The sequence below is a fragment of the Lissotriton helveticus genome, chromosome 1_1 (assembly GCF_964261635.1).
Source record: "Lissotriton helveticus chromosome 1_1, aLisHel1.1, whole genome shotgun sequence".
Classification (NCBI taxonomy): domain Eukaryota; kingdom Metazoa; phylum Chordata; class Amphibia; order Caudata; family Salamandridae; genus Lissotriton; species Lissotriton helveticus.
In genome coordinates, this window is record NC_136057.1 from 1,734,998,633 (window position 1) to 1,735,018,776 (window position 20,144).

At 46.7% G+C, this 20,144-nt stretch overlaps 1 protein-coding gene across 5 annotated transcripts in view; it reads right to left on the reverse strand.

Annotated features, from left to right (window-relative positions):
* The window catches only part of LOC144833854 (intercellular adhesion molecule 1-like), a 499,750-nt gene that overhangs the window by 321,292 nt on the left and 158,314 nt on the right, over nucleotides 1-20,144 (reverse strand). For all 5 annotated transcript variants that reach the window (XM_078689198.1, XM_078689194.1, XM_078689195.1 and 2 more), the window contains exon 3: nucleotides 12,663-12,938. In XM_078689198.1, coding sequence (XP_078545324.1) covers nucleotides 12,663-12,938 — 276 coding nt within the window. The remainder of the gene's footprint in view (nucleotides 1-12,662; nucleotides 12,939-20,144) is intronic.

A 20,144-nucleotide genomic window follows, 5' to 3' on the forward strand; every position in this document is an offset into this window, starting at 1 on the left:
AAGCTCCAGTTGGCCCTTCAATTTCAATTCTGCCAAATTCATTTCATGATCCCTGGTTGCCTGTCTGTCTGCCAGCTCCTCTGGCGACAGGCCTCTGCCAAAGCTGTGGACGCTGTCTGGTTTTTCAAGATCCACAAGATCCACAGGTGCAGTCTGATCCTCAGGTGCCTTCCTAGATTCAATCCAGGCTTTCAGGGCCTTGTAGAACTCTGGTTTGTTTTTGCACCCTGCGTGTGGAACTTTGAGTTTCTTGCAGAAGAACCTTAGTTCCTTTTTTGTGTAATCATCCAGCTTTGATGCATCCCATTCTATCTCCAACACAACAGAGGTTACAGACTCTGCCCTCTCTATGCTGCTGGTGCCAGGCATGATTTCAGCACTAGGGATCTTCTTCTTTAGCAAAATAAAAAACGTCTGTGGCTAAGTTACTGGACTGTAATCACCATGCAATGGTCAGTAGCTAAGGTAAAACACTGCAAATGTAAATCCGCTATCCTCACCGCTGCGTCCAATGTTGGAAAGGGGAGTCTCTGGTTGGCGCAGTGCAGCACTGGCGACAAGCAGGGACTCTCTCTTCCACGTCAGGGCTAAGGGTTACCTTCAAGAACAACCTCTGCTTACCCTCTAGGTAGTGTGGCGCAAGCAGTCTAGGCTAATCTCTGGGGCACACAGGGTTAAACAGTTGCAGTATCACACCCCTCACCACCAACCCACCACACAATGACACCAAACTGTATTGTAAAAATATATTCTCTTTATATTTTTTTTTAGAAGCAGGCTTGTAAATACAGTCTTGGTTACTTTAAAGATGCGAGGTTCCAGTTACTCTTAGCAAAAAGTCACAGTGTCTTAAAAATGCAATACTTTTGGGCCTTCTGCCCAGGTTTGGTAAGGTTCAGTGTTTCTATCGCTTCAATGCGCTTCCCTCCGTCTCCGCTCACTTCCTCGGAGAAAATCGGGCCCGGCCTGCCAAAGCTCACGCTTCCCGCGTGAGCGGCGAAAGGCACGGCCGGGTCCGCTCTTGCAATGAGTCACCCTTCGGGGCGCGACTCGAGTGGAGGGGGCCGCGGGCCACAGAGAGCGTTAGGAGGGGCCTCGGGGGCCAGGAGCAGTGCGAGCCTCTGGGACAGGGGCGGCTCGGGCTGCAGGGCAGACGGCAGCTGCGGGGCTCCTGGGGTGCCCAAGTTCACACAGCGCGGTGCGAGCTCAGATTGCAGGACGCTCGCACCGCGAGGGGGGCAAAAACACAGTACCTTTGAATTCTTTGGGGATCTTGAAGCGGACGGCTGCAGGGGGAGCTGTCCCACGTCGCGTTGCTTCCCTGGAGGGCGAGGCGAGCTGCGGCTCGGGGCAGCGCAGGTCACGGGTCACCTGGGGCGGCGGTGCTCGATGGGGGTCAAAGATCCTTTCCTCAGTGTTTGCTTCGGTCCTGACGGCGGCGGCTGAGTGAGGCGCAGTGGCAGTACGGTCCCCAAGTGCGGGACGTACCCAGCCAAAGTGCCGGTCGCGGTGATGCCCTTTCAGCGGGGCAGTCGGGCAGGCCGCTGTTAGAGGGAGAGGACAAAGGGCGGCAGTCCGTCTTTGCGGGGGAAGCTACGGCGCTTGAGCCCAGTAGACTTCGATGCTTGGACCGGACGGGTCTTCCGTTACGTTGTTCTCGTGGGGCATAAAGGCAGATGCAGTCACGGTGCTCGGGCCAGCGGCGGCTGGGCCTCATGTTGCTATGGCGATTTGCTCAGCCCACGGTCACGGTGTGCAGGGGGTGTAGATGCCCTCGTCCTCCTCAATCAGCGCTGCAGCGATAAGCAGCACACACAGCAGATGCCTTGGTCAGGGAGGGTAGCGCCCACTGTTCCTGGGGCGCTGGTCAGGGGGCAAGTTCCACAGCAAGCCCTTGGAGATCTTTTTAGAAGTTTGGCACAAAGTTCAAAATAAAAGCAAAAGTCTCTTGTAGTCTCTTCTTTTCCTCTCCTTCTGCAGCAAGGCACCAGACACAGGCCAGAGACAGCACTCCTCCTTGTAGTCCTTCCAGGTCCTTCTCTTCGGGCAGAGTTTCTTCTGTAGCGCAAACAGGATCTAATTTACAAGGAGCAGGGCTCCTACTTTTATACCCAGTTTCTTTTGTTCTTACAGGCCAGGGGGGCCTTTGCCTAACTGCTCTCAGCCTCTGAGCACTTGTGGTGGGTACTTCTGCTTCTGCATTCAGTGTGAGGGCAGGAACATCAGCCGCTCCCCAGGGGGGCGGAGCCAGCATTGTGAGGACAGGGGCAGCCTGAGCACTTTGTTGACAAGCTTCGGTCCTTCCTGGGCCAGGTGCAGGCTGAGTCATCAGTCGCTCCCCAGGAGGGCGGAGCCAGCATTGTGGAGGCAGAGCACAGCCTGATGCAACATTCAGGGAAACTCCCACCCCCCACTAAGGTGTCATCCTGCTATTCACCACCTGTCAACTCCCAGCCCTGTCACTCACACAACTCAGACAGTCAGATACACACAAAAGCAGAGGCGGGCTGAAATGGTTAGACAAGCAAATGCTAGCTTTCTAAAAGTAGCATTTGCAAACACAGGATATTAAAATAAACTTTACTAAAAGAAGTATTTTATTATTCTGAGTTCAGGCATACTAAACATTAATTTCTACCATGTTCCCTGAGCCTGCTGGGATTATAGAGTGTAACAATTCCAGCAGCCCATCTGGCCTAAAAGGGAACTGGTAGCCTTACAATAGTGAAAAACGAATTTGGCAGTAATTCACTATTAGGACATGCCAGACACATCAGGGCATGTCCTACCTTATACTTACAATGCACCCTGCCCTCAGGCCTACCATAGGGGTGACTAATATGAAGTTAAGGGAAGGTTTAGGGGCTGGCAAGTGTGTGCACTTGCCCAGCCAGCATGACAGTACCAGACTGCACGCAGGTTCTGCAATGGCAGACCCTAGACACATTTTAAGGCTGCTTCTGTGGGTGGCGCAACCAGCGCTGCAGGCCCACTAGCAGTATTGGCATTTACAAGCCCTGGCACTCCTGGTGCCCTTTACTGGGGACTAACAGTAAATCCAATGAACCAATCATGGACATCAATCACAAGTACACTTTACAGTAGGGAGCACTTGCACTGCGGCACGGGTTGGCCGTGGCGCAGTGCCCTGAGTAGCGGACACCAGCAAAACATTTGAGGCACAACAGCAAAAAGTGGAAGGGAAACTCATGCCAAGGTGCCAGGTCTAACACGGATGTATTGGCGCCGTATCTCCGATCGATGTTTTTGGAATCACTGGAGGAGGGGTCTCTCCCTCCTGACCAGAGACTGGCCTCCATAGTAGTTATCCATAAGGAGGGTAAGCCACGTGACCGTTGTGAATCCTTCAGACCTATTTCCCTGATCAATGCTGAACCTAAGATCCTGGCCAAAGTCCTCGCTAATCGTCTGGTGTCTATTATAGGCGATCTGGTTCACCCGGGCCAATCCGGATTTATACCACACCGAAACACGGCACTTAACCTTCGGCGACTGCATGGAGTCCTCGCGCGAGCCGGGACTCTGCGGGAGCCGGCCATCTTGGCGCCCTTGGACGCCACCATGGCGTTTGACATGATCGAGTGGCCTTATCTTTGGGCGGTCCTCAGTAAATTCGGTTTTGGACCCGCCTTTATTCGCTGGGTGAAATTGCTCTATGCTGACCCTTTAGCACGAGTGGTGGTGAATGGGCGTGCCTCGACCCCCTTTGCTCTTGGTAGGGGGACACGCCAGGGTTGTCCTCTATCCCCGCTCTTATTTGCCCTTGCTCTGGAGCCACTGGCGGCTTGGTTGAGATGGGAACCGTCCTTGAAGGGCATTAGATGGTCCCCGGAATTTGAAGATCGTATATCTCTGTATGCAGACGATATACTTTTGTACCTTACGTCACCTCGCAAATCGTTAATCGTCCTTTTTGACGTTTTGACTTCTTTTCATAAAAATTCCGGTCTAGTTATCAACTGGTCAAAATCCTGTATTTATGTTCTTTCCGGTGATGCTCCACTTTTGCCACGTGGCTGTCCCATCTCGGTGGTACTGGAGGGTTTTAGGTATCTGGGGATCTTTATTACCCTGGACCCCGTACTTCGATATGAACGCAATCTGCTGCCCCCTCTCCAACGCCTCCGTGCAGATGTTGGTACGTGGAGTAGGCTTCCTCTCTCTCCTCTGGGACGAGCGGCGTTGTTTAAGATGATGTCGCTCCCCCGATTTCTCTATGTGCTTCAAAACACGCTGGATGTTGTACCGGCTGGCTATTTTTGGGAGATTGAAAGCCTCCAGCGGCAATTGGTATGGGGGGGCCGTTCTCGTATTGCCCTTTCGAAGCTTACGCTCCCGTGGTACGATGGCGGCATCGCTCTCCCTGACATCCGTCGCTATTATTGGGCCTCTCAGCTGGGGGCCATCAACCATGGCACCTACACTCCTTCTCTGAACCCGGCCTTTGCGATGGATAAATGGTTGTTGCCCGGTGGTGACTACAACAGGGCTCTATACGCGAAGTCGACCGTCGGGTCGCTTACGGGGCCCACTAAAACAGTTGTGCAGGTGTGGCATCGGGCCACAGCTGCTACAGGATGGACTGATAAGCTGACCCGTGCCACGCCGCTTTATGCTTCGGATAAACTTGGCTCCCTTTGGCAGTGGAAGGGGTTCGATCGGTGGGACATGATTGGGATCAGCAAGGTTGATGATGTGTGGATCAAGGGTAGGATCAAGTCGTTTGAGGAAATGAAAGTTGAATATGGGCTGAATGATAGGGAATCCTTTAGATATGCGCAGGTCCGACACGCGGTCCTGTCTGTTTTTCCCCTGGGCTCGGACGTTCCGGAAGCGTCCCCACTTGAAGATCGGATACTGGATGGGCATGTCCCTGATAGCACGATCTCGCTCATTTATAAAAAGTTAATCAATACCAGGATTGATCTATTGGATAGCCTTCGAGAGTTGTGGAATAGTGATGGTCTGGAGCTGGATGATGAGGACTGGCAGGCTGCGCTCTCTTCTCCTAAGGAGGTGGCTATTCCGGCACGCCTTCGATTTGTCCAGCTCAAAATTCTTCATAGGGTGTATGTGACTGGTCCGCGTCTGGTGCGCATGGGATTCTCGGCGGATGGATTGTGCAGACCTGGTTGCGGTATGGTGGCCACGTTCCTACATATCATTTGGGAATGTCCTCCTGTACTGCGCTATTGGGGTCGCGTGCATGATGAAATGAGTGAGGTCACGGGTGTGCGGTTGATGCCTGAAGCCCGGAGATGCTTGTTGAATGTCTGGGAACCGAATGATTGTACCCAAGCGCAGCTTCGATGGGTGACATTGGGTAACATGATAGCCAAGCGTGACATTGCCCAACTATGGGGCGCTCAGAGACCTCCTACGATTCTGGCATGGCAACAGAACATGGACTGGTCCATGTATCGTGAAAAGACTGTGTATGTATCCCGAGGCAGGCCGGGCAAGTGGGGGAAAATTTGGTCTCAGTGGAACGCATACCGTGGAGATATATGTACCCCCCCCACTTCGGACTTTGATACTGACCTGTCTTCCTCCCAACCTGATGTTTCCTCCGCAGAAATATAGATGTACTGTTTGCTTCTGTTCTCCTTCTCTTCCCCCCATCCCACAGTATATTTCGAATGCAATAATGTCTGCTTTACATTTGTACCCCCCGCGAACCATGTGGTGACACGTTTATACCATACTGCCTTGTTTTCTTTTGTTTCTCTGTTTTCTTGTTCTTTAAATTCAATAAAAAGTTTTCAACAAAAAAAATGTGGTACATTCTGTTGTCAGAGGACAGGCCTTACACATGCCACATTTCGTGTGACCAACCACCGCCGTAAAACCCCACAGTGTCGTTTTGTTCACTATCTGCTTCATAGGTAATAAGGATTTTACCACATACTCCCTGATGTTTCTGCCCTTGCGGAATGCATGTAGTGGAGGTGCAATCCCCCCTAGTTCTTCACTGATTAGGTGCCAATGCCGATTTATGCACTTTTTTATGGCATTGCTCTGTGTGTTAAATGTCGTAACACATACCAGTCTATTCTCAGTTGTTTTAGGTTTCACATTTAACAGGTGTTCTCGATGATTGTGCCAGGCACGTTTACGTGCCTTTTTCAGTAGTCGTAGTGGGTAGCCTCGTTCACTCAGCCTGGCTATCAGCAGAGAGGACTCTTCAAAATAATCCTCTTTTTTTAAGCAATTCCTCGGCAACCTCAGGAATTGCCCAAAGGGCAGATTGTCCCTGAGGTTACGGGGGTGATGACTCGTGTATCCCAGCAATGTATTTCTTTCGCTGCTTTTTCTGTATAAACTAGTGTACAAGAGACCTGCTTCTGTCTTAATTTGTACATCCAAAAAATTAATTGAGGTAGTATCAAAATCTATCGTGAATTTGATGTTGTTTGAGCAACCATTGAGCCATTCATGGAATTCCGTTAGTCCTGTTTGATTACCTTCCCAAATAAGGAGGACGTCATCAATATACCTAGCCCATAATAAAATGTTATTTCGGTATGGGTTGTACTGGTTCAGGATATATGTACTTTCATATTCACTCATAAAGATGATAGCTAAATTGGGGGCAAAACTTGCCCCCATAGCCACCCCCTTAGTTTGGATGTAATATTTGCCCTGAAACATAAAAAAAAATTTGACATGGCAATTGAGAGTAATTGGATAATAAACTCAGTCGGAACTCTATGTGGAGCGACTCTTTTATTCAGAACATATTCTATGCATTCTAGCGCTGCTTGCTGTGGGATGTTCGTATACAATGCCGTGATATCCATCGTTGATAGTAAACAATTATTGCAGTCATATGGGCGTCCTTCAACCAACTGGATGGTGTGCATTGTATCCCTTATATATGTGGGTGTGGAGATAGCAATAGGTTTTAAAAACACATCCACATACTTGCACAATGGTTCCAGCAATGACCCACATCCCGATATAATGGGCCTGCCGGGGGGGGCCTCCAGGTTTTTATGCACCTTTGGGAGGGTATAAATAGTCGGCATTCGCAGATGCTTGTTGTTGAGGAACTGATGCTGAAGTTTAGTAATTACCCCCTCTTCCAAAGCTTTTTTTGTCAATTTAGAGATGGACTCGCTTATCTCTTTGGTGGGATCTTTCTTAAGTAGGATGTAATTACCTTCTACCGCTAATTGGGAAAGTATTTCAGTTTTGTATTTGTCAAGGCTTTGAACCTCTATAGCCCCACCCTTATCGGCAGGCTTTAAAATGATGTCATTGTTATTCTTTAAGGAATTTAAGGCAGCCTTCTCCTGTCGACTTATGTTATAAGGGACATACTGACGTCTGATTAATACATTTTCCACATCGCGTGAAATCACTTGCTCATATGCCATTATTTTATGGTCCAACAAGTGGGTAGGAGGACTAAACTTTGAGGGGGGTCTTAGTCCATTGCCTGAAAAAACAGGATTGTGAGGGACTTTCAGAAAATAATGTTTCAAGCAAATTTTTCTGAAAAATTGCTGTAATTCAATTTTTAAATTGAAATTTTTGGGTAACGAGGAGGCTTGTCAAGTAGAGGTAGAGGGGGGTATAAGAGATATAATACTTTCTCGGGATCTTCTTTTGGCAGTAGTTCAGATAGCGATACAGAGCGCTCAAGTACAAGTGCTGGCGCTAGTTCCAATAACTTGGCTCAAAACTATCCAGAACAGCAACCTTTTTTAGGCGAGGACCAATGGTGGGGCCCTCCCGGGAGAGGTCGCCCCTGGGGGAGACCCAGGGGAGGCCGTTCTGTGCCGTGGAACAGACGAATAGGGAGAGGGAAAAAACAAACACGTTTCCAGCAGGACTCCCATGGCGACATCCAGACGAGACGCCAGCACTACAGGTGGTAGTGCATAAACCAGAAAACCCTGTAATCAACACATCTGATTATCAACTATCGTCTACTGAACAGGACGTCCTTGCAAAAGGCTTATCCTTTGTGCCTACGTCGGTACCCAACAATTTCAATTTAAAAATTGAATTACAGCAATTTTTCAGAAGAATTCGCTTGAAACATTATTTTCTGAAAGTCCCTCACAATCCTGTTTTTTCAGGCAGTAGACTAAGACCCCCCTCAAAGTTTAGTCCTCCTACCCACTTGTTGGACCATAAAATAATGGCATATGAGCAAGTGGTTTCACGCGATGTGGAAAATGTATTAACCAGACGTCAGTATGTCCCTTATAACATAAGTCGACAGGAGAAGGCTGCCTTACATTCCTTAAAGAATAACAATGACATTGTTATAAAGCCCGCCGATAAGGGTGGGGCTATAGTGGTTCGAAGCCTTGACAAATACAAAACTGAAATACTTTCCCAATTAACGGTAGAAGGTAATTACATCCTACTTAAGAAGATCCCACCAAAGAGATAAGCGAGTCCATCTCTAAATTGACAAAAAAAGCATTGGAAGAGGGGGTAATTACTAAACTTGAGCATCAGTTCCTCAACAACAAGCATTCGCGAATGCCGACTATTTATACCCTCCCAAAGGTGCATAAAAACCTGGAGGCCCCCCCCCCGGCAGGCCCATTATATCGGGATGCGGGTCATTGCTGGAACCATTGTGCAAGTATGTGGATGTGTTTTTAAAACCTATTGCTATCACCACACCCACATATATAAGGGATACAATGCACACCATCCAGTTGGTTGAAGGACGCCCATATGACTGCAATAATTGTTTACTATCAACGATGGATATCACGGCATTGTATACGAACATCCCCCAGCAAGCAGCGCTAGAATGCATAGAATATCTTCTGAATAAAAGAGTCGCTCCACATAGAGTTCCGACTGAGTTTATTATCCAAGTACTCTCAATTGCCATGTCAACATTTTTTTTTATGTTTCAGGGCAAATATTACATCCAAACTAAGGGGGTGGCTATGGGGGCAATTTTTGCCCCCAATTTAGCTATCATCTTTATGAGTGAATATGAAAGTACATATATCCTGAACCAGTACAACCCATACCGAAATAACATTTTATTATGGGCTAGGTATATTGATGACGTCCTCCTTATTTGGGAAGGTAATCAAACAGGACTAACGGAATTCCATGAATGGCTCAATAGTTGCTCAAACGACATCAAATTCACGATAGATTTTAATACTACCTCAACTAATTTTTGGGATGTACAAATTAAGACAGAAGCAGGTCTCTTGTACACTAGTTTATACAGAAAAAGCAGCGAGAGAAATACATTGCTGAGATACACGAGTCATCACCCCCGTAACCTCAGGGACAATCTGCCCTTTGGGCAATTCCTGAGGTTGCGGAGGAATTGCTTCAAAAAAGAGGATTATTTTGAAGAGTCCTCTCTGCTGATAGCCAGGCTGAGTGAACGAGGCTACCCACTACGAATACTGAAAAAGCACGTAAACGTGCCTGGCACAATTATCGAGAACACCTGTTAAATGTGAAACCTAAAACAACTGAGAATAGACTGGTATGTGTTATGACATTTAACACACAAAGCAATGCCATAAAAAAGTGCATAAATCGGCATTGGCACCTAATCAGTGAAGAACTAGGGGGGATTGCACCTCCACTACATGCATTCCGCAAGGGCAGAAACATCAGGGAGTATGTGGTAAAATCCTTATTACCTATGAAGCAGATAGTGAACCAAACGACACTTTGGGGTTTTCCGGCGGTGGTTGGTCACACGAAATGTGGCATGTGTAAGGCCTGTCCTCTCACAACAGAATGTACCACATTTAACCATAATGATCGTACATACAATTTGAAGGACCACAGCGATTGTAATACCTCAGGGGTAATATATGCCATTCTTTGCCCCTGTGGTTTGTTGTACATCGGGCAGACCATACAGAAGGTCAAATGCCAGATCCTGCAGCATATGAGTCGCATACGTTGCGGGACTACAGGAGCACCTCTGGTGGATCATTTCTCTAGGTTTGAACACTCTGAAAACAGCTTGAAGTGGTGGGTTGTAGAGAAAGTATCAGCCAACCCACGAGGGGGAGACTTGCATAATATCCTTAACAGAAGGGAATGTAAATGGATATATTTCTTGGATACAGTGAATACTGGATTGAACGAATTGGAGGAAATTAACAGACAAGTGTCACTGTTGGGGGTATAGAACATTCTTTTAGGTTGCATGATATCGATTTAAGCCATCCCCATAGTGGACAAGAAAAAATTGGTTGACAATCATGTATGGATTACTGCTTAACTGTGTTTTTTGGTCACCCTTTAGGGAGCCATTGATTATTATACTGTTGTATGGTAACAATTATCCCTACTAATATGAACATATTCATTTGGCAAGATTCGACTAAATTGTAATAATGCAGAATATGGACAACTAATTCTATTGAGCCATGCGTACATAGCCATCACATGGGTCTGTCCATAATATTACCTAAGCCTGATTGGTCAATCCCTTATGGAAATCCTGTTCCACATACAGCTTCCTGATCGGATGGTATAGGGAGTGAAGTCGAGTCCAAGACACGGCTGATTGGAAGTATCTTCAGCATAGGACCCCTGATTAAATTCTGATGGATGATTTAATCATCTTTGGAAAGGTAATATTATGGACAGACCCATGTGATGGCTATGTACGCATGTGGAGCAGTACCTCCTCCACACCTCAACGTTCCCAGATTCTGTCTTCTTAACGCCATCACCCGGGTGAACAGCAGAGTCGCCCACGATAACTCTGTCATCCAGCCCAGTCAAGTATCGGCCACTGGAAAAGAGCCCCTCAACACAGCCAGGAGTCAATGAGGTGAATGCAAGATGCAGGTGGGCCACTGCCCAGAAAGTGCGAGGGGCAATCAGTTAACAATGCAGAGTTTAAGCAGGGGTTCTGCATGCACCTCGAACAGCTCCATTCAGTTCAGTAGGTAGAGGGGGTCAGCCTACACGTCTGGACCCACCGGCTCTGCCAGCACGGCCGCAAATTGAGAGGAGAGACTGTACAAGGAGGCCTATCTGCACGCCTCGGGAAAAGTCTCCCCTCCCCACAGCTAGGAGTCCACTTCCATCAGGGACAATAAAATGCCCACCTCATGTGGGGGGCCCGCAGGGGTCAGATGGTGATGGACTGCAGCTGTAATCGCGGTATTTGTGCACTAAATGGCAGCTGTCTGCCGGAGATGCAGCACCACGTGGCCCTTTCATTCGGCGGCTTGCCCATGCCCTCCATGAGATAGCATATTGAACAAAGACACTGACTTTACCAATACTTGTTAATATCAAGCTTACCACTGTGAATGTAGCCTGTTTCGAAATGATAGCTATTTCAGGTGTGTCGAAATAGTCTGGTTTGTTTTGGATCAATCAGGGAAAATCAGATGAGATCAGAACAGTTACAAGTCAGAATATTTACAAAAATATCTTCTAGCATAAATATCAAAGCCTTAACATTGTTTTTTTGCAATATGGCCCCAATTGGTGCAGATGTACTATCATTAACTCCCGTCGGGCATTATTTTTGCAAGCAATATTTAGGACGTGATATTTGTGTCCAAAGAGTATTAGTCCATGATATTCTATTACCATACAAATCAGAAGTCACATCTCCTTCAATTACAGCCTACAAAGTCACTGCCGAACCACACCTCCCTAAACGTTGCTATATAACTGTTCCAACAAATGGAAGACTGACATTTCTAACTTATATGCCCTCGTGCAAGTCTGCAAGAACTGACGAAATCCAACCACATCGCCCCAGCCTGATGGACCACCAGCCACTACCAGCAGCTTCACCCTACAACCTGCTGCATTATTTACAAGGGAAGTAGAACTGGCACACCTGGCTAGACTAGCAGGTGACTGGGGCAGCACATGGAGTAAAGGCACGTGTTCCACTTCAGTACTACACCCCAGGAAGGAAATGAAAACCCACCGCTTAGAGGAGCACCCCGTATTCCTTGTTCACCCAGCACCTGGGGTCTACTACTATGCGCCTCCCAATGCTCACTGCAGATGTACTCCATCTTGAACTGTTTCCCTCTTCCTTTGAGCATCCTTTCTTGGTGCACAGTAGTTTCCTGTTTCCCACCTGGGTTTTCACTATAAAGCTACGAACACAAACATGTATAAATACAAATTGGACATCCATCTGGACCCAGCCTGCATTGGTTTGCTTCCTCTTGCCCCAGCTCATACTCCCTGCCTCAGTATATCAACTCTGTGACATTACAGATAGCTCTAGGTGGCACAGGAAGTTTATTATTGGTGCGTTTTATTTATTTATGTGTTTATGTATGTATTTATTTATTTATTTTCTCTAGTGGGATGGCACTTAGCCCCCTAAAGGACTTGTCACCTTCTGCTCAGAAAAGCATTGTTTCACTGTGTACCGAGTTGTCATAAAACACAGTATGCATTCTTGTCAAAGATAAAGACTCATGTAGAGCCTGCCAGGGCGGCGGAGGGTACATTACTGAGCGGGGCAGGGCAAGGGGGATGAACTGCTATTTTATGGAAGTTCACCCACTCTGCAAAACTATACATTTCATCCAATGTCTTTGCTTTAGGCAGGGTAGATTCTTTGTGACTGGGTGTCTCGCATACGGAGAGTCTAATCATTGGGTTATACTCTTGACACAGTGGAGTGGTTGACTTACGATAGGCAATGACTGCGATTTGAGTAGTGAACACATTGCCCCCAGTGCTGAAGGTGTAACACACTGCCTTCGTGTCCCACTCGTCCATGGTGCTGCTCAAAGTAATCCACCTCCCGGTCCTGTTAATTTGTTTAGTCAGTGATGTCTCCCAGCCCATGCCTGGCACCACGGCGCACGTCGTGGTCGCGGTACAGTTCCAGAAGACGGGTGATCCAAACTCCACAAATTGTAGTTTCGGGCCTGCAATGGTCATCTCACAAAGCTCTTCTTCCGAACCTATAAACCCAGAACAGAAATGAAACAGGGGTGAGGTGCCATCAACACATTGGCCTTTTCAATTTGTAGTTCAGATGCAAGAAGGATCCCCATGATAAAGTCAACACCTCTATCACACATGGACAGGAATGCTGCTCCAGACAAGCAACAAAACTTGCAAGAATAGTAATAACAATGTTTAAAAATGCTGCTGTCCAAGAGCACTAATGCTGCCACCAATGCGAAAGATTGTTACTACCTACGGGGAAGATTGCGGTTACCCACCGGCTGAGGTGCTGTTACCCACTGGTCAAGATGCCGCTGTTACCTACCAGCTGGAATGCTTTTACCCATCAGACAGAGTGCTGTTAACTAAGGGCCGAGATGCTGTTTCCCAAAGACTAAGATGGTGTACCCCAAAAACTGTGGACTGTTATCCAGAGGCCAGCATTCTGGAATACTATTACCACACACCAGTATACTCTTTACCGTGGTCAGTGCAAGGATCTTTGCTGCACTACACCTTCCTCCTAAATACCCGAATGGCATGGGGTAATTTTTACTGCTTTTGCTAGCAATATTAAGCCCCGCCCTGGCGGCGCCCACGTGCAGCTTTTTAGCAGAACCATGTTTGACGAATCAAGGGCTTCAGAGTATGGAGCCTTCTCCAATGCTGGTCACATATGCGGGTCTAAAGAGCTAAAGTACTACTGGATATGCCCATCACTCAGTTACACGCCTACATACAGTACTCAATGAACCTTAGCTCTGAGGGAATTGTAGTCCGACATAAGTGAATACCATAATCAATCACATATATGATTTCTGACAGTACTTAGAGTTTTATCAAGTGCATAATTTGTTGTTGAACTCAGTAAAAATTGATACGGTCTTGAGTTGGTGTTTTGGCTGGGGTGAATATAGTAGTTGATATAGTAAAAAAGAGTAAATTGCAAATGTTTGTGCGATGATACTGTGGGCGAGTAAGCAATTCTGCGAAATGGAGTGCTGTGCTGTTTGGCCCCGGTGGTGCCATTACACCACTAGGACCAGGCCGTACTGTTGACGATATTTGGCCCTATCCATGACTATATTCAGCACAAAACTTGAGAAAGCTCCATCAAAAATTCGTACAGGGGTGAAACACGTGTCGGTTGAAGTACTAATCCTATTTGGGTTTGTGAAACTAGTCCTGAAATGTAGAATGAATAATTTACATGAATTGTTGTACTCGGGTACTTCATAATATAAACATATTGCAACCATAGTGGAATAATTTCACTATCACGAAGCCCCAATATTTGTACATGTACTCCAGTTAATGCTGTTGCCATGTAAAATGGAGAAAGCACATCAACTGTTATAATCCTGACATGAGTACCGACACAAATTTGCAGATTCAAAGGTTAGTCAGGATGTTAATGTAGCTGGAAAATATTTTAACAATTGAAACAAAATTTAGACATAAATTAATATAGTCAGATACTCTTTATTTTCACTTTTTTCACTTGCTTCGAACTTGAGTACACATGTTCCTTTTATACATGTAGAGTTATCTCATGTATCCACTTGGCCAGATTTAAGCTACATGTGATTATATTAATTTATGTCTATATTGTTAAAATGTTGTGTAGCTACCTTAACATCCTGACTAACCTTTGTATCTGCAAATTTGTGTCGGTACTTATGTTAGGATTATAACAGTCGATGTGTTTCAGCCGGTAAACAGTCCTCACAACAAAGCTGTATCCCCGCATGCAATTACAACGCTGTTGTTGCAACGGCCGCGTTGTAACAATGCATACCGTTACCCCACAAGTCATAACAACGAGATGTAAAATCCAACACCTTCCCTACTGTCCGCACAGGCTGGAGTTGGAATAGTAAATTATACTATTCCTACATCCAGCGCAACTTGCGGGGTAATGGTATGCGTTGTTACAACGCGGTCGTTGTAAAAACCGTGTTGTAATTGCATGCAGGGTGACGGCATGCCTGAAAAAGACGCATATTCGTTTCAGCCACTATGGCCATACGTAAGATCCCACTATTCAGTATGTATCTGTATTGACAGATGCTTGCCAGCATTTGTTACAGACGTATACCCATCCACTATGTTGGTTATTAATTTCATTAGGACGCCATGTCTCTCTATATTGTCTGGATTTACATCCTTGTTTTCTCCAATTTACATGGTAACAGTATTAAATGGAGTACATGTACAAATATTCGAACTTCGTGATAGTGAAATTATTCCACTATGGTTGCAATATGTTTATATTATGAAGTATCCGAGTACAGCATTTCATGTGAATTATTCATTCTACATTTCAGGATGTGCATCAACATTCAGCTACATACATAATGTTGTTATATTATGATTAGAAATAATATAATCGGAGTATATAATTTTGAACAATCATGTTTCTTGATAATGTTGTTTTTTTTATTGGTGTTTTATTCAGCAATAACAAACATTTCCAAATTATATTTCCAGCACAAGTACATACGTGGAGGCACGACAATACAGCGCGTGGTAAGAGAAGATGGGCATATTACATAGGCAAAATGTATTCTTATTAGCATCGGTCTCTGAATCAGTTTTTCGTAGGCCACTAGAATGGTCAGCAAGAGGCCTGTTCCCAGCATGGTTTGTATCGATCAGGATAATTATTGCCACAACCTGAAGAGAGACTGAGAATAAAATCCATAGGGCACAATTTGGTTACACAATTGGTTATCACACTATTCAATCCCCAGAGTATTAGCGTTTATATTACATGTGCTGGTAAAGGTACTTTATGTGGGTGCTGAAGCTGTGTTAGCATGTACCGGTAGTGGGTGCTCCAACAGGTACATAGTGAGTGGGGCCCATATATCCCGCGGTCTGGAGGGCTCGGGAATCAATTCAGCATATGTATTCAACTGTTCTTGCCACAGGATCAGATCCCCGAGCCAGTCCTTAAATTTGGGAGCCCAACCCCTGCCCCATCTGCAGGCCGCCCTACGTCTGGATAATAAAATGCTAAAATCTACGAATTTGTGTTGGGCAGTTGGGATCAACTCAGTGTATCCCAGCATAGCTAGCACAGGGGACATCTGTAATTCCAGCAGGGTCATACGCGTCAGGGATTCAAATATCTGCTGCCAGGACTCATATACTACCCCACAGCACCATGCCAAATGAAGACAATCTGCATCGTCTGTGTTACACCTATCACATCTTGCATGGTCTCGTAGGCCATAGCGGTGCAGTCTGGCAGGAGTATAATATGTTTGATGAAGGTATTTATAGTGTGTGATGCGGAGTCGGCTGTTTGAAGAGATCAGCCCTGTCTGCTTGCAGCAGTAATCCCATTGCTGGTCCGTGATATCGCATCCTAGTTCCATGCACCATTTAGCACGAGCCGGGCAGGGCTTATATTCAATGTCTGTGTATAAGCAATGGTATAGAGTCAACACTAGATGGGAGGTATCATGGGCGTGCAGCACATGATGTAGTGGTGCCATTGTAGGAGGTTCTCCGGGGTATGACGGAGTGTGTTCTCGAATACCCTGTCTCAGCCGGACATACAGAAATATATTCATAGAGGAGGCTTGTGCTTTTGGAAAAAGTTGTGTCATGTTCTTAAGGAAACCATTATGATAAAGGTCGCCCCAGCTATGAATCTGGAATTTGGATTTGGCCTTGGAGAAAATTCCTTCGGATAACAGTGGCATCTGTGGGTGATCTGTAAGGGGGAGCGCAGGAGAATATAGCATTGGTACCTTAAGTATTTGGAAGAGGCGCTGCCAGGCTCTAATAGTGCAGTTTCTGAAGTCGGCCCTACAGCCCTTTGTTCAGGTACAGCTAAAATTACTCCGTCCAGTGGGATTGGATGTGCCAACCAATGCTCTGTTGCAACCTGAGGCGTGTATCTGGGGGGATGGAACCAATACTGTGCAAAGTGTGCTTGTGCGCACAGATAATACAACTCAAAATTCGTCACGTCAAATCCCCCTAGTGAATATGGGCGAGTGAGGATCTCCCACTGTAACCGTGGTTGCTTGCCCCCCCAGACCAGTCGTATGAGCTCTGTTCTAAGCATGCTAAAGAAGGGTTGCCCAGGGTATAGGGGAATGTATAAAAAAATATATAGAAATTTGGGAAGTATAATCATTTTGATATGCGAGATGCGTCCCACCATTGTGAGGGGCAAGGCTATCCACCTAGTAATACAATTGGTGACCTATTCTAATGCACATCCATAATTACTACGCATGAGCTCTGCACGATCATTGGTGACCTGCACCCCTAATTATTTCACCTGTTCAGCCCCACAGACTATAGGGTAGTCAGTAGCAAAAGGTTTCGCCGCTGCAGTAAGTGGAAATAATTGCGATTTAGACCAATTTATGGTGATACCAGACAGTCCACCGAATCGTACAAATTCGCGCAGCAATGGGTTGAGGTTATGGATCGGGTTTTCTACGTATAAAGTGACGTTGTCTGCATATAAAGAGACTAAGATGGGGTGCAGAAAACACTGGAGGGCTTTTTCGGAATGATTTTGCCGGAGCCTTACATCGAGTGGCTCGATTACAAGGGCAAATAGTAGCGGGGACAGAGGGCATCCTTGACGAGTGCCTCTCGTGAGACTAATGGAGGAGGAGATGTGTCCATTCATGCGCACCCTGGCCATGGGGGAGGTATATAGTAGCTGGATCCATGATAAAAACCCGATCGGGAATCCCATGCACTGTAGTACGGTGAACAGGTAGTCCCACTCCACCGAGTCAAAAGCTTTCGTGGCGTCTAATAAGGCCGCCAGGATTGCCAGTTGCGGGTCAACATTGTGCATAATTGAAAACAATGTATGCAAATTGTGAGATGTTGCTCTACCCGGTATAAAACCCGCTTTATCCGGTAAAACCAATTTCTCCATTAATAGAATGAGTCTATTCGCCAAAAGCTTAGCCAGTATCTTCACATCCGTATTAATTAGGGAGAGTGGTCTATACGAATCACAATAATCTTGAGGTTTATCAGGTTTTAATGGGGAGATAATAAGAGCTTCTCTCATAGAGGCTGGTAAAAGATGAGTCTCTAGTGATTCCTCATAGACTTCCCTTAATATGTGAATCAGCTGGTCAATGTAGGCTTTGTAAAAGTCTACTGGTAGCCCGTAAGACCCCGGGGCCTTACCGGATTTCATTTGCATATTCGCTTCTTTAAACTCATCTACCTCGAAGGGTGCAGCTAGAAATTCTTGTTGTGTGTCTCCCAGCCAACCCAAGGTGATGTAATTTATACAGGGGCCAAAGTCCGGGTGGACAGTGCGTTTGGACGTATACAGTGTTTCATAGTATGAGGTGAATGTGTTGAGAATATTGCGACCATCCTTATGGCGCATTCCAGCCGCATCCAGTATCTCCAATATGTAATTAGAACATTTTGGCTTTTGTATGCGCAGAGCTAGTGCCCTGCCTGGCCTCTCACCCTCACCATAACGGCGTGCAGTGAAATGTTCCCCCGAAACCGGGTCTCTCGCTCGGCAGTGTCTATATATTCAGTGAGTTTATTTCGAAGGTCCACCCTCCGTGCACCCGTTGGGTCTTGCCACATATCTGTTTCCAACTTCTTGAGTTCTCCCTCCAGTTTACGTAAATTACGCCTTTTGTATCTAAGCACCCCAAATCTCTTTGCCATTCAGAAACCGTGGATTGTCCCTTTAAAAGCTTCCCAAAGAGTACCCATGCTAGACACCGACCCTTATTGCGGCGAAAAAATTCTAAGATCTCTTCTCCCAATTCGGCCATAAATATTGTATCTAAGAGTGCCGCGGGTACCAGTCTCCAACTGAACGGGGGGCCAGAATGCAGGGGAGAGTTATCTGCAAGAACACGGGCGAGTGGTTCGAAAATGTTCTAGCCATATGCGTCACGGATGTTATCCAAGGGGCTACCCCTCTGGTAACTAACCAATAGTCTAGACGGGACCAGGCAACTCGGGCAGTGGTGTGATACGTGCCTTCCCTTCTCCCAGGGGGCCAGTGTCACCATGTATCAACTAATCCATGGTCCTGGAGCAACTGTGTAAGGGCCTCCTGCATCCGTGTCTAATGGTGTGATTGGGGATGAGAACGATCCAACGCAGGGCACAATGTTGCATTAAAATCCCCTCTCCTTATGATATGTGTAGAGCCAACTTTTAGAATCTGTCCCGAAAGGCACATGTAGTAGTCAGCGTCATCACTGTTAGGACCATAGCAACATACCAATGTGAGGGACTGCATACACAGAGTGCCCCATCTACCCGCGGAATCGCTCAGTTAGCCTCCCAAGACAGAAGGGGTGCCTTTTTTAATTAATAGTAACGTGCCTCTCGAGTATGAAGAGTACGAGGAGAATATCCTTATCGACACCCATCTAGTTACAAAGCTAGACTCACCATGAGTGGTAGTGTGTGTTTCCTGAAGTGTGGCTATGTGTATTTGGTGTCAGTACATGTAGGGTAAAAGCGGTCTACATTTGCGGGATCTCCCAGGCCTCTGACATTCCATGTGAGTAGATTTATCTTCAGGGGTACATGTCAGAAATGAAGAGTGCATGATGCCATATGCGAGGACCGTACTGTAAGTCGTGGCTTGTGTACCGATGTATCCAATTAGTGCTGTATCATTTTGAAACAGTGGAAGTATTACAACCAAAACTTCACCCACCCCCACCCACCATGGCACCCCAATCGTGCCGGGAAACACCCTCCCATCTAAACCCCAGTTTAACTGCGGGGACAACTGGAATACCGCGGCTTCCCACGTGATTGCCAGTCCGCGCTGTATCGGACCGCAGTCGGCGGGTGACACATGGGGATAACATTTTGGAGAAAATAAACAACATGCAGCTGAAGTGAAAGCAGCATCCGCCACTGAACGGATCCTCAACAGATTAGCAGAGGTGAGTGCAGTAGGGGCGCGGCTTGGCCCCCTGGGTGTGGATCGCCCTGTCAGACTCTGCCGGGCAGGGAGTGTGGCGCGGTGAGGAGCGGGCGCGTATTCCCCCCCCCAGGCCTAAGGAACAGTGTGCGGTCCGGGGCTGGGTGCCCGTTTGGATTTGAAGTGGCTGATTGGGATCTGCATTACCAGTAACGGTGCCGGAGGTGTGATTTACTAGATTGCCGCCATTACCGTGCCCGTGCGCCATTTTATGCGCGAACTGCCCAACCCCTGCTGAACTCTGGATCCCCGC